Source organism: Orbicella faveolata, unplaced genomic scaffold (genome assembly GCF_042242905.1).
Source record: "Orbicella faveolata isolate gen_17 unplaced genomic scaffold, um_ofav_v1 contig_26, whole genome shotgun sequence".
NCBI lineage: Eukaryota > Metazoa > Cnidaria > Anthozoa > Scleractinia > Merulinidae > Orbicella > Orbicella faveolata.
In genome coordinates this window covers 1,522,501-1,533,981 of record NW_028301554.1, presented here as the reverse complement: position 1 = coordinate 1,533,981, position 11,481 = coordinate 1,522,501, and the positions used below count along the sequence as shown (strand labels likewise).

General features: G+C 39.4%; 1 protein-coding gene across 2 annotated transcripts in view; it reads right to left on the bottom strand.

Annotated features, from left to right (window-relative positions):
• Positions 1-993: 993 nt before the first annotated feature.
• LOC110059007 (alpha-N-acetylgalactosaminidase-like) overlaps positions 994-11,481 on the bottom strand; it is a 10,968-nt gene continuing 480 nt past the window's right edge. The window contains exons 3-14 of one of the 2 annotated variants that reach the window (XM_089295178.1): positions 9,581-9,662; positions 9,204-9,296; positions 8,941-8,977; positions 8,747-8,811; positions 8,384-8,551; positions 7,281-7,340; positions 6,590-6,691; positions 6,092-6,166; positions 5,604-5,668; positions 3,156-3,207; positions 2,520-2,636; positions 994-1,630 (exon numbers count right to left, since the gene is read on the bottom strand). In XM_089295178.1, the coding sequence (XP_089151304.1) occupies positions 1,484-1,630; positions 2,520-2,636; positions 3,156-3,207; positions 5,604-5,668; positions 6,092-6,166; positions 6,590-6,691; positions 7,281-7,340; positions 8,384-8,551; positions 8,747-8,811; positions 8,941-8,977; positions 9,204-9,296; positions 9,581-9,662 (1,063 nt within the window). In that variant the 3' untranslated portion in view covers positions 994-1,483. Of the gene's footprint in view, positions 1,631-2,519; positions 2,637-3,155; positions 3,208-5,603; positions 5,669-6,091; positions 6,167-6,589; positions 6,692-7,280; positions 7,341-8,182; positions 8,351-8,383; positions 8,552-8,746; positions 8,812-8,940; positions 8,978-9,203; positions 9,297-9,580; positions 9,663-11,481 lie in introns of both variants that reach the window. The other variant, XM_089295179.1, reaches the window with a different exon arrangement.

The following is an 11,481-nucleotide window of genomic DNA, read 5'->3' as shown; positions in this document are numbered from 1 at the left end:
CGTCAAGATGAGAAATCCTACACCGAAAAATCACTCGGCCGTGAAAGGGCAAACTCTTGGGCTTAGGAGGTAGTCCCTCCTTTCGCGCACTCCTAGCCACCAGGATTTCGCGCGGCCATTTTTTTCTCGTGAATTTCTTTCGCGTCACGCACGACGGACTAAGCGAAAGAGGGACTACTCGTAGTCCACCATTTTTTCAGTCACGAGTCAATGTGTCCCTCACAGGACACCCAGCCTGCGTTTTCCTCTCTCCGCACGGGATTAATTAGAGAGAGAAGTAGAGATGTTGTAAAATGAGCTGAAGCGATGACACACGGCTGAATTCTCTACTTTGGAATCATAATTTATTACAGGACTAAGACGACTGAAAGGGACAACAACAGGAATGATTCATTGCCGGTATTTTTCCGATTACATACTTTTTCTTGATTAATGGTATCAAACTTCAAATGAAACCGGTACTCTTTTATCTGCGGTTTTGACTTGAGAAAGGCGAAAGGGACGGACCAGTATGTTTTGAAGGAAGGAGACAGAAGGGGGGGGGGGGGGGTGGTTGGAAGAGTTGGAAAATTTTCTTTTATGTTGTACATGTTTTGGGGGGGGGGGTGGAGCAGGGGCAGGGTAAGGGGGGCAAAATTCTTGCTTGTGCAAGAATTTTTTTAAAAATAAGTCACATGACTTAGTTTTGAGTAGTAAGCACTTAAGAAATAACTCGCAAACTGCGGTGATAAACATGTTTATCACCGTAGTTTGCATGTTATTTTTTATCAAGCTATGATGGCCAAAGAAAAAGGGTAAGCACTTAATCAATTTTTCCCCCATGGCTCCCCTTGAATGATTTTTTCAGTGGTTTTGGTTGTGCGGGATTTTTTTTTAGGAAAATGCCCAACACCCACACCCCGCCCCCCCCCCCCCCTCCTCAAAATAATAATGCTGCATCCCTAAGAGAAAATATCTATTTTACTTGTTGCATAGAAACACAACTCAAACAGCTTTGAATAAAGGCAAATTTATTGAATAACTGATGAAACTGATGTTACAAAAACTAGACTTGTTCAGATTGTTTCTATTAATGGAAAAATACGCAATTTTCATTCTCACCACTCACATGTATTTCAATAAAAAAATCCATTGTTTTCACTCTACTGTAATACCAGCCTAAATGTTTTCAGTATGCCACCCAAATACTGTGTAACTGACAAATTTCAAAATAATTATAAATTATTAAATTACGTTTTGAAAAACTGATTTTTGCTCTTTAACACTGAGTGTCATAATAGCAGTAAGGTTTAGATCAGCACAATCTTATTTTGGAATTACGATTAATATCTGCATTTTGTGAAATACAACCTACTCGAGTTAGAAAATATGGCATGACCCTTGATTCTCAAAACTGGTACATGTAACATAATACTATGAACTTCAGTTACAGAGACATTTTGAAGCCATACATAATCTCTTTTTTTCAGCTGACATCTGCAAGCTAATAAAAGGAATCTTTGACTGGTGTCAATTTAACCATTATGACCCCCGAGGGGTTGACTTCGGCACTGTAGAACTTAGCAAACTTGCCCAGGTCAGTGTGAGTAAACAAGTCTCTGACAAAGGCTGTAGCTGACGTCAATCCAACCTGTGGCATCGAAGGAAACAATTAGTTAAAGATTTTATTGTTTGAGTGTCTGAAATATCACTCTATATACCATTTAGTTAAACAGATGTGAACCAACCAAAGTTGATAACCTTGAAAATGTTCATGTACCGGCGCAGGTAGATACATGCTTTATGAATTCATATGAAATAATAAAGAATGCGAGGATCCAAAATGCATGCCAGAACAAATGACATTCAAGAGCAGTTTTCTATTTAGTGTGAAAGCAATGCAGGGTTGATTGGTTCTCCTTTCACTACATTCTAACTGTACAACTCTTAAGTACCTAACCAATCAGATACAAAAGCTTAGCCAGTTGCAACTTGTATGGTTTGGTTAGCGCAGTTTTGGCCCTTTCTCTGTCACACAATGCAATGCTATGCAAGAGCAATACTTTGCTCTCGGGAGAGGGTATATTACTCTATAGTATTTGCTGTAGCTGGAAGGTAGTTGAGATTGTGATTGGTTTTGAAAGCCGCTTAATGCTAACCCAGGATTAAAAGTTAACCAAAGCACCAATTTCTCTTGCATCATTTTTTTAAAACTAATTCTCATATTTTGTGTAGTTTTACACTATTCAAGCTCAAAACTAAAGGACAAACAATATAAGCAGGAAAACCTGACTGAAAAATTGTGACCTATGATGACCCACGTCATTCGAATGAGTGCAAATTTCTTTCAAAAGGCTTTCAAACGGCTTCTAAACGGAATTCCGTTCGCAAATGGAAAGCCGTTAAAGCACGTTTTCGCGTGAAAGGTCACAATTACAAAACTGAAATCTCACTAATCCTGGGTTAGCTTAATCGGGATTTGAACAACCTGTCCCAGGATTGCAAGTTCAATTAGGTAGCTCAGTTAATTATATACATACCAGTTTAAAATCTGCTCTGATTTCAACAGGTTCTCTTGTATTACCATTAAACAGAACAACAGCTACACTTCCATTTGACAAGGGACGTGACCAAACTTCTAACCCTTTTTCATTAGACTACAATACAGGAATAGATTTAAAGCAGAATTGGTAACAGTTCAATATTAAGGTTTGAACTTAGTTCAATAGAGAAAAGAATTTCATGGCTGATTGTACCTAATAACTATTACTCATGGCTAGGAACCCCAGGGGGAACTCCCTTATAATGGACTATATAGGTATGTGCAGTGTCAAAAGGTAATCTAATGGTTTTTGAGGAGTTTTGGTCTGAAAAAGGGTATAGAGATTTACCAATTTGGTCTGAAATGGGGTACAGGTCCTAAGGTTCAGGACTCAAATCCCCACCCCCACCCCAAAACACTGGGAAGTAACCCCCACCCTCCCTCCTTTCTCCCTCCCTTTGCTCAGACATTTTCAAACAAAGTTTGATGTGATTTTGCATTGACCAAATGAATGTTAAAAACCAACACGTTGGATACTAGGGGAGAGTATTGCTCTTTTATTGGCACAGTTTCTAAGGGCCTCCTTGTTGCATGATTAGCTGCCATAAGACTCAGGAATAATTATTATACACACCACTCTTCGTCCCATTTTGGCAAGCTTGTCCTGACTAACAGCAATTACTTCTCTAGGATGAAAAAAATGTAGATTTAAGTAATGAAAATTATGTCATCAGGATGTTTTATTTTTTTAGGTTGTAATAAAGAATGCATAAATCAGCTGACTGTTGTTAATTAAAAGGTTCTTATGTCAACAGAACATTACTTACTATTAATTTAAGTTATTTGTGGGAATTAAGAGATAAAAATCTGCAACTTTGCTGTGACTGCATGTGTTGTAAAGATAACAGCAAAGATTATGCATGAAGTTGTACATCTTACTTGTTGATAATTATTTTAATAGCTCAAAATACAGATCTGAATAATATTGTGCTTGGTGCAAACCTGCCTCGATTTAAACATGGCCACCCTGTTATAATTACAGTGCACTTATAACTCGAACTGGCCCACCTAGAAAACTAACCAATCAAAACATCAACCGAAAACAATGGACTGGTAGCTTTCTCGTGTCAGAAAGTAATAAGGGTCTGTTTGACATGGATACATAAATACTATTGACTCCTATGTGTTATAGACCTTCTAACAGATTCAGTCCTACAGACTGCAAATTACCGTAACTATCATTATAAATCTCGCTCGAAAAATTTAGCTCCAAAACTCATTTTGCCACAGACAACTAAACCGAAACCTTTGAAAAGTGTACAAAATTTAAGATCGAAACTAACCAATCAACAAATGGCAAAGTTTCCTGAGAGGTCACAGGCGGCCCAAGCTCTCAATGTTATCCTTTTTTTTTTCCTTTTTATGCGAACGTTCAGGCTAACATGACATATGGCATGTACTATTACATAACGACCGAATTTGACCACGCAAAACATGACTCCTGCCTTGCAGTATATGGAGGTGTTGTGTTACAACGGTTTGAATTTATAAAGGTTTGTATGGGAATGCAACGGCTTTGCTTGAAAAGCCAATTATTCTTATATTTTGTACATAAAATCTACTTACCCTGTTGCTGTGTTGTATTCTTTGTTGTTTGCCAGCTCCTCGGGCTGATCTAACACGATTTCGGCGAGTTATCGTTCTGTGGGTTTCCACTACTAAAAGAAAGACAAGGCCGGACACTGATTTCCGGAGTGCCCGCCGCTCGAAGCGAATAAATCCACTGAAAATAACCCTGCCGGCTCAATTCCTCCGTAGAATCGAAGAAGAGATGTTGAAGCTCCATGTCAGTTCACTCGCTATGCGATTTTGTCCACAACGCCTTCGCAACGATACATTTATTTCGAGATTGCTTCGCTCGCAAACTCGAAAACAGCCGCGTCACAAAAGTTAGGACACTTTCGCAGTGTTGGGTAACTATAATTAGCCCGACCGGGGGTAGTCAGCAACGATTTGTCAACGGTCAAACCAAAATGCTCCCCGGGTACCCTCGTGCTTTAGTTGTCAAACCCATAAAGGGAGTGTCCGGTTACCTGGGGAGCATTTTGGTTTGACCGTTGACAAATTGTTGCTGACTACCCCCGGTCGGGTTAATTATAGTTACCCAACACCGCGAAAGTGTCCTAACTTTTGTGACGCGGCTGTTTTCGAGTTTGCGAGCGAAGCAATCTCGAAATAAATGTATCGTTGCGAAGGCATTGTGGACGGAATTGCGTAGCGAGTGAACTGACATGGAGCTTCAACATCTCTTCTTCGATTCTACGGAGGAATTGAGCTGGCAGGGTTATTTTCAGTGGATTTATTCGCTTCGAGCGGCGGGCACTCCGGAAATCAGTGTCCGGCCTTGTCTTTCTTTTAGTAGTGGAAACCCACAGAACGATAACTCGCCGAAATCGCGTTAGATCAGCCTGAGGAGCTGGCAAACAACAAAGGATACAACACAGCAACAGGGTAAGTAGATTTTATTCACAAAATATAAGAATAATTGGCTTTTCAAGCAAAGCCGTTGCATTCCCATACAAACCTTTATAAATTCAAACCGTTGTAACACAACACCTCCATATACTGCAAGGCGGGAGTCATGTTTTGCGTGGTCAAATTCGGTCGTTATGTAATAGTACATGTCATATGTCACGTTAGCCTGAACGTTCGCATAAAAAGGAAAAAAAAAGATAACATTGAGAGCTTGGGCTGCCTGTGGAGAGGTTTGCAATGCTTCACACTTTGTTGGGTTTTCAATTTTGTTAAGAACTATTGTTCGTGTTCTTCAATGTTATTGGTTTATTTATGAAAAAGATCACTATGACCTTTCCTTTTCAGGTAATGTTCTGATTGGTCAACTCTCTTCCAAGTGGCCCGGTTCACGTAGTCGCACTGTAATATCACCACATTTTTAGCAGTAACTCATCAGTGGATCAACTTTACAGAAGGTTGCCATTAGACACTAAACCTTCTAAACACAATCAACAGCAGAGAACACATGATGGCTTTTGATATGTGTACTTAGTATATTGACAAATACCTGTTCAGAAGAATGTCTCTGGCCTCAGTTGAAATATCTCGTAAATCATTGGACATTGTAAGAGGCTATAATATAAAAACAAACCAAAATCTTGCATTGTTACAGCTGCCTAAAGCCTGCCTGGGAACAATGAGATTTAAAGCAAGCAATCAAACAAATAGATTATAACAGGTGAGGCAACACTCATGAAAAAATTATGACTGAGGCAATGTCCACAGTTAAATTCTATTCCTAGGCATTTTATTTAGGGTGTTTATGATGGAACTCAGATTTTTTTTCCGAGTTGATGTCATTTCTACAAGAACAACAAAAATGACAAAACTGACTAAGACAAGTGCCTTGGTTTGCCTGTACCTGCAGCTATACAGTCCTGCAGTAAACCATCTAAATAAACTTACACTAAGTCATCATAACTCCCTCAAAAGCATTCATTTGATTGTTTTTGTAACTAGATTTCTTTTTACAAGATGAATAAAAACTATACTTACTGCAGCTAGGATTGACCAAAGAGCAAACTGGGCTTTCGACTCTTCGTAGCTCAGCCCAAAATCACCAACTACAAGCTGAAGAATTAGCATGGTCCACGTCACTCTTTGATGTTATTAATAATTAACTGGTACCTATCTCTACCTACAGTAAATCCAAATGGTTTAAGTACATGTAAGGGGTGGGGTTAGGGCAGAACTCCCATGTGAAAGGGCCAGGGATGTTTGTTGAACAAGTTGAATTACACCCCTAATATCTGGGCATTAGGCTCAAACTTTATAATTTTGACTTCTAGAAGAATACACTTTAATGAAAACAGACAGACAGAAATGGACTAGAATGATTTAAATGAAAATGGTGAGCACAATTTCATTGAATACATGTATGTTCTCCAAATGGATTCTAAAAGTAGTCAACCAGGCATGCTACAGAAACCAGAATAAGGTTTAGCTGGGCTTTTTTTTTCCTGTGAGAAAGACCTACTAACATCACAGGCTTACCTGATCTGGATCATTCCATTGCCCAGGTCCTGCTACTGCTGTGAATGTGTCCTGATTCTGGGCAAAGTGTTCCACAATTCCTAACACACTTTCCCAGGAGTCCTGCAGTTCATCAAGGCAATCGAGGAGTTCATGTTAAATAATTATATTTAGGCATTAACAGCACCATAAGCATGCTTTGTTCTGTTATGTACAGGCCTGGGGCATATTTGGGGAGAGGGCGGGGGCAGGGGCAAGGGAGCTACTGTTCCCCCATTTTGTATTTTTCTAAAACAAATTGACCAACCCTCTTCAGAGTGAAATATTTTATTCGGTTTCAGTGGTGGCGGTGGGGGAGGTGGGGAGGTCTTGTGCTCTACCACAATTCCTTTGGCCCCCTGCATCTGAATTTTCTGGATCTGCCCCTGATAAAGCAAACAAAGAAAAAGTAACAGCAGGAGAGAAGTGGAGAGACAAAACTAAATAGCGGGAATACAGTCAAATCCCGGCCTATGTACATGACTGTTGACAGAATATTCTCATAAACTGACAGTGTCTCGTGGTTCCAGTCACACATAAACACTAAATATTATTTAATCTGCCAGACAGTGTATACAACCAAACACCTGTCTGGTCCAAAGAGTGTCTGCTACATAACAGGTTTCACTGAGCATTAACCTTTAAAATAAGTACAAATAAATAAACACCAAACCTGTAAATCAAGGTAGTTTCTCCAGGTGTTGCAAGTTTTTGCAATAGCAGGATAGTCAGGCTGAAACAAGATAGAGAGACAATAATTACATTTTTTCAAAAATTATTTTCCTTGGAAGACAGCTGAGATCAATACAAATTATATAAAAATGGGTATGGGTTGATAATTATATTTACTGTAGTATGGTTGACATTACTTAGGGTGAAGACTGGAGCCAATTTCTGAACTTAGTTGTCCACCAGGCAAGCTGTGACTATGATGTACGAACAAAGTCATTCTCAGTAGCCTCCAAAACTTTTTATCAGTATGATCAAATTAATGTTTATTTACATGAATTTAACAATAAATTATTTGTCACGCAGTAAGGTAAACATCAACTTTTGCCAAAAAGGCAAAAGAATGGGGGATCAGCACACTAGTTTTCGAGATAAGGCTCATTGAAGACCATGCATTTTTAGAAGCTTTAAATTTATTTTTAATTAGGACAATCTTAGCTTACAACTATTAGCAATAAAGGAAGTTACCTGTACATCTAGTGAAATTTAGATCACATAAACAAATTAATCAGACAAGTTTAACACATTCCGCCCTATACTTGCTTATATTTCACTCTTAGTATGTGCACTTGATGCATTACATGGCGTGCCATTGTGACATGAATTACGTGCAAAGTAAGGATGCACATAAACAATGGGCATGAACATCCTAAATAATAAATTAATGCAATAATATCATCTTAAATTTCTTCAAACATAATGTCTCAGAAAACTTTACTTGCCCATCAGGCAAGCAAATTCTCCCAAAGTTAAAGCAGAAATGTAATGAAGTACAGTAAGGCCATTTTTGATGATCATCATGAAAGGCAACATCTGAAGAAAACAATGGCAGTGTTGCTACAATACCTTTAAACCCCTTTTCGTTTGGTAAAGAGGCCATTCACAGCTTAGTAAGATTGGTCTTCCTGTAGCATTGAGAGAATGTGAGAACTTGGGGTAACCGATATCAAATGTAGACGGGTTTGCGTAACAGCCATCAACCTTTAGGTAATCCACCCCCCAGCCAGCAAATGTCTGTAAGTAATAGATACAACATTATTTTTATACCTTCATACCCCTTCTGGTCTGGTAATCAGGCCATTCACAGCTCAGTAATATTGGTCTTCCTGTGGCATTAAGAGCTTGTGAGAACTTGGGGTAACCGACATCAAATGTAGCTGGTTTTGAGTGACAGCCATCAACCTTTAGATAATCCACCCCCCAACCAGCAAATGTCTGTAAGTAATAGATATAAAATTAATTAAATTATTAAGAGTAGCTGATCTGTATACAGTTGACTACAGTGGCAAGTGGAATTGACACCTTTATACATTTAGTTACTAGATTGAATTGAAATGCTCACGGGACAGGAGGCAGGAGAGGGGGGGGTGAGGGAAAGGGCCTTGTTGCTTTCCACCAATATCGTAATACCTTTGCATCTTGCTCCATGTGATCAATACTTCCTGGATAACCAGCGCATGTGTGGGTGCCATAATCTGGTGGACAGACAAAGTTGAAGAGTGTATGTATTAGTGAAGACTATAAGGCATGAAAGCATGCCTGATTATATTCTTGCCAAAATAGAGACTTAGTCAGGCATTTGTCTTCGCCAAACTGACACATACCAGCATACATTCCAAGTTTCAGTCCCCTGCTATGTAACTGTCAGAAAAGGAGCAAAATGAAACATTTTCTCAGAATAACATTATTAAACTTTCAACTGTTCACAAGGTTTAATTTAAAATGTACTAAGCATTTATAAAAAGAATACATGTAAGGTTCTAGACTGTATTTCAATCCTTTGTTCATTATATTTTTCCATTTGCTTTTAATTTGTTCACAGCTTATTTGAATCGCTAACTTCACCAGAAAGACCTAAAAATCTCACATAGTCTGCTAAGGCCTTCATCCCATTTGGAAATCGTGTACTGTTAGGCTGAAGATTACCAGAAGGGTCTCGCTCCTTATTGGACCAGCAATCCTGAAATACAAAAAATAATGCAAAGTGTAAACAGTATAATTTTGAAAATTAAGAAAGGTGTCTCCTTTTCCATAGCTTCACCGTCAAAACAAAAGCACTCGCTTGCAAAATCCTGCCAGCACTCGACAAATCATCAACCCTCTTGTAGCTTCACCACTCACAGTTATAGCTTCACACCTTCACTGCCAAAACCAAAGCACATGCTATCAAAATCTCCTTTAGGAGGTATTATCCTTAAGACTGTAAAACAAACAACACTAATTTCTGGAGGCCAGGGAACTTACATCAATGCTGACATATGTATACCCAGCGTCTCGATAACCATCCTCTGCAAGACGGTCAGCCATCTGCATAATCAGCCGTTCACTGTTGACAGACAAGACTCTTTCAGCCCAAAAGAGTGATTGTTTCGTTCTCAATATGTATATAAGAGGCTTTGAACTAACCCCCAGAGGGCAACATGCAACATATATAATAAGGGCAATCTCCTGAATGGTTGGTTGGGGTGCGTGGTAGACCATAAGTCCTATTTTGTCTCTGGTTACTTAACCTAACAGCAGGGCTCGAAATTGCAACTCACTGGTCGCCAATGCGACCAAAAATTGAGCACTGGCGACTAAATTTTCAGAACTGGTCGCCAGCTGGCGACTTTGTCCGATAACTAAAGAAAACCACGACATAACTTTTGTTTTTAAACCTTTATACTAGGAAATCAATCGGATATGGTAGCTAGTATACAACTCACCTTTCCGTTCCCAGTTAAATAATGTCTGAATATTACAAGATAATCGGAAAAATTGAATGTATTTCGACACGTCGATACTACATTCATGGTGCGCCATGTTGTTTCAGCGGCTTCTTCCGAAACTGGGATCGCAGGCGCACTTCAACACCATGTGTTTTTTCATTTGCCACGAAAATGGCGGCAGATACCAATCAGTTGAAGGAATTACGTGAGTTTTTACGTGCGGGGAATGAAGATTGAGCCAAAAGGTTAATCCGAACTTTGAATCCTTCGAGGAAAGCAAGTCAAAAATAAAAAACGGCATTTCGAAGAAGTAGCAAAGGGAAAATACGCAAGGACCCGTGTTTGTCTCACAATCAAAACCACGGACTTAAAACGTTTTATGCTTCGCTTCATTTAAAATGACTATGGAGACAACCATCACCTTCGGACCAGAGACATATCACTAGAGAACAACGGTAGCTTTATAACTGTTACTCATGTTGTTTCTAATTGTTTTCGTTCTTCAATTGTGACTTTTCTTGCATGCAAAGTAACATATAAAATTGTGTTCTTGTGTAAGTTATTTATAAAATAAGTTGGCGACCAAAATTTACGATCTGGCGACCAAAATTTTTCCGTTAGTCGCCAGCTGGCTCCCGAACGAAAAAGTTAATTTCGAGCCCTGAACAGGAATAGAGAGGTCCAAGGAGATGTGCTATTCTGTATTCAGTCTACATGATTGGGCACCAAGCAAATTGACAGGCTGTGAGAATGATTTTGTGTGCCTGATTTTACTATCTTTAGAAAATGTTTTCTTTTTTTAGAAGTTTTATTCAAGACAATTTGCCTTCCTGCTGAAAACCTTAAGCAATGAAATTTTAATCACCATGATTAATCAAAATAATATCTCTTGATGGGCTAAAGACCACGGAAACCAGACTTGAGCTTAGACATGATTCCCATTTTGACCTTGAAATGATGGGGGGGGGGGGGGGCGGGGAGGGGGGAGGAGGGGAAGAGAGAGAGACTCCTATGTGAAAAAATCAGGACTGGTTGGCAGAATATTTTAATAAAACTCCTAAAAGAGACAACCAGGGCATGGCTTGAGCTTAATTTGACCCCTACGTGGTACCACTTTGAAATGGGTGGACAGTATCTTTTATTACTTTTGTTGAATGGAACCCTAATTTAGTTAAAAGATACCTTGATGGCTAAAAGTAGTGGTGTTTCATTGTGAACACCCTTGATGAGACCAGAATCAGTGATTTACACCCCTTAACATTCCCGACCTTTTCACGTGGGAGTTTCCCCCTTCCCATCTCCCTCCGCCCTCCTGCCCCCTCCCCCTCCCCCTGGGTTGCCTCTATAACCATCACCAAAGAAAAGGCCAGAACAGAAAAGTATATTTTCGCCATCACACACCTCTAAACGTAGGGATAAACAAACTTCATCTGCACG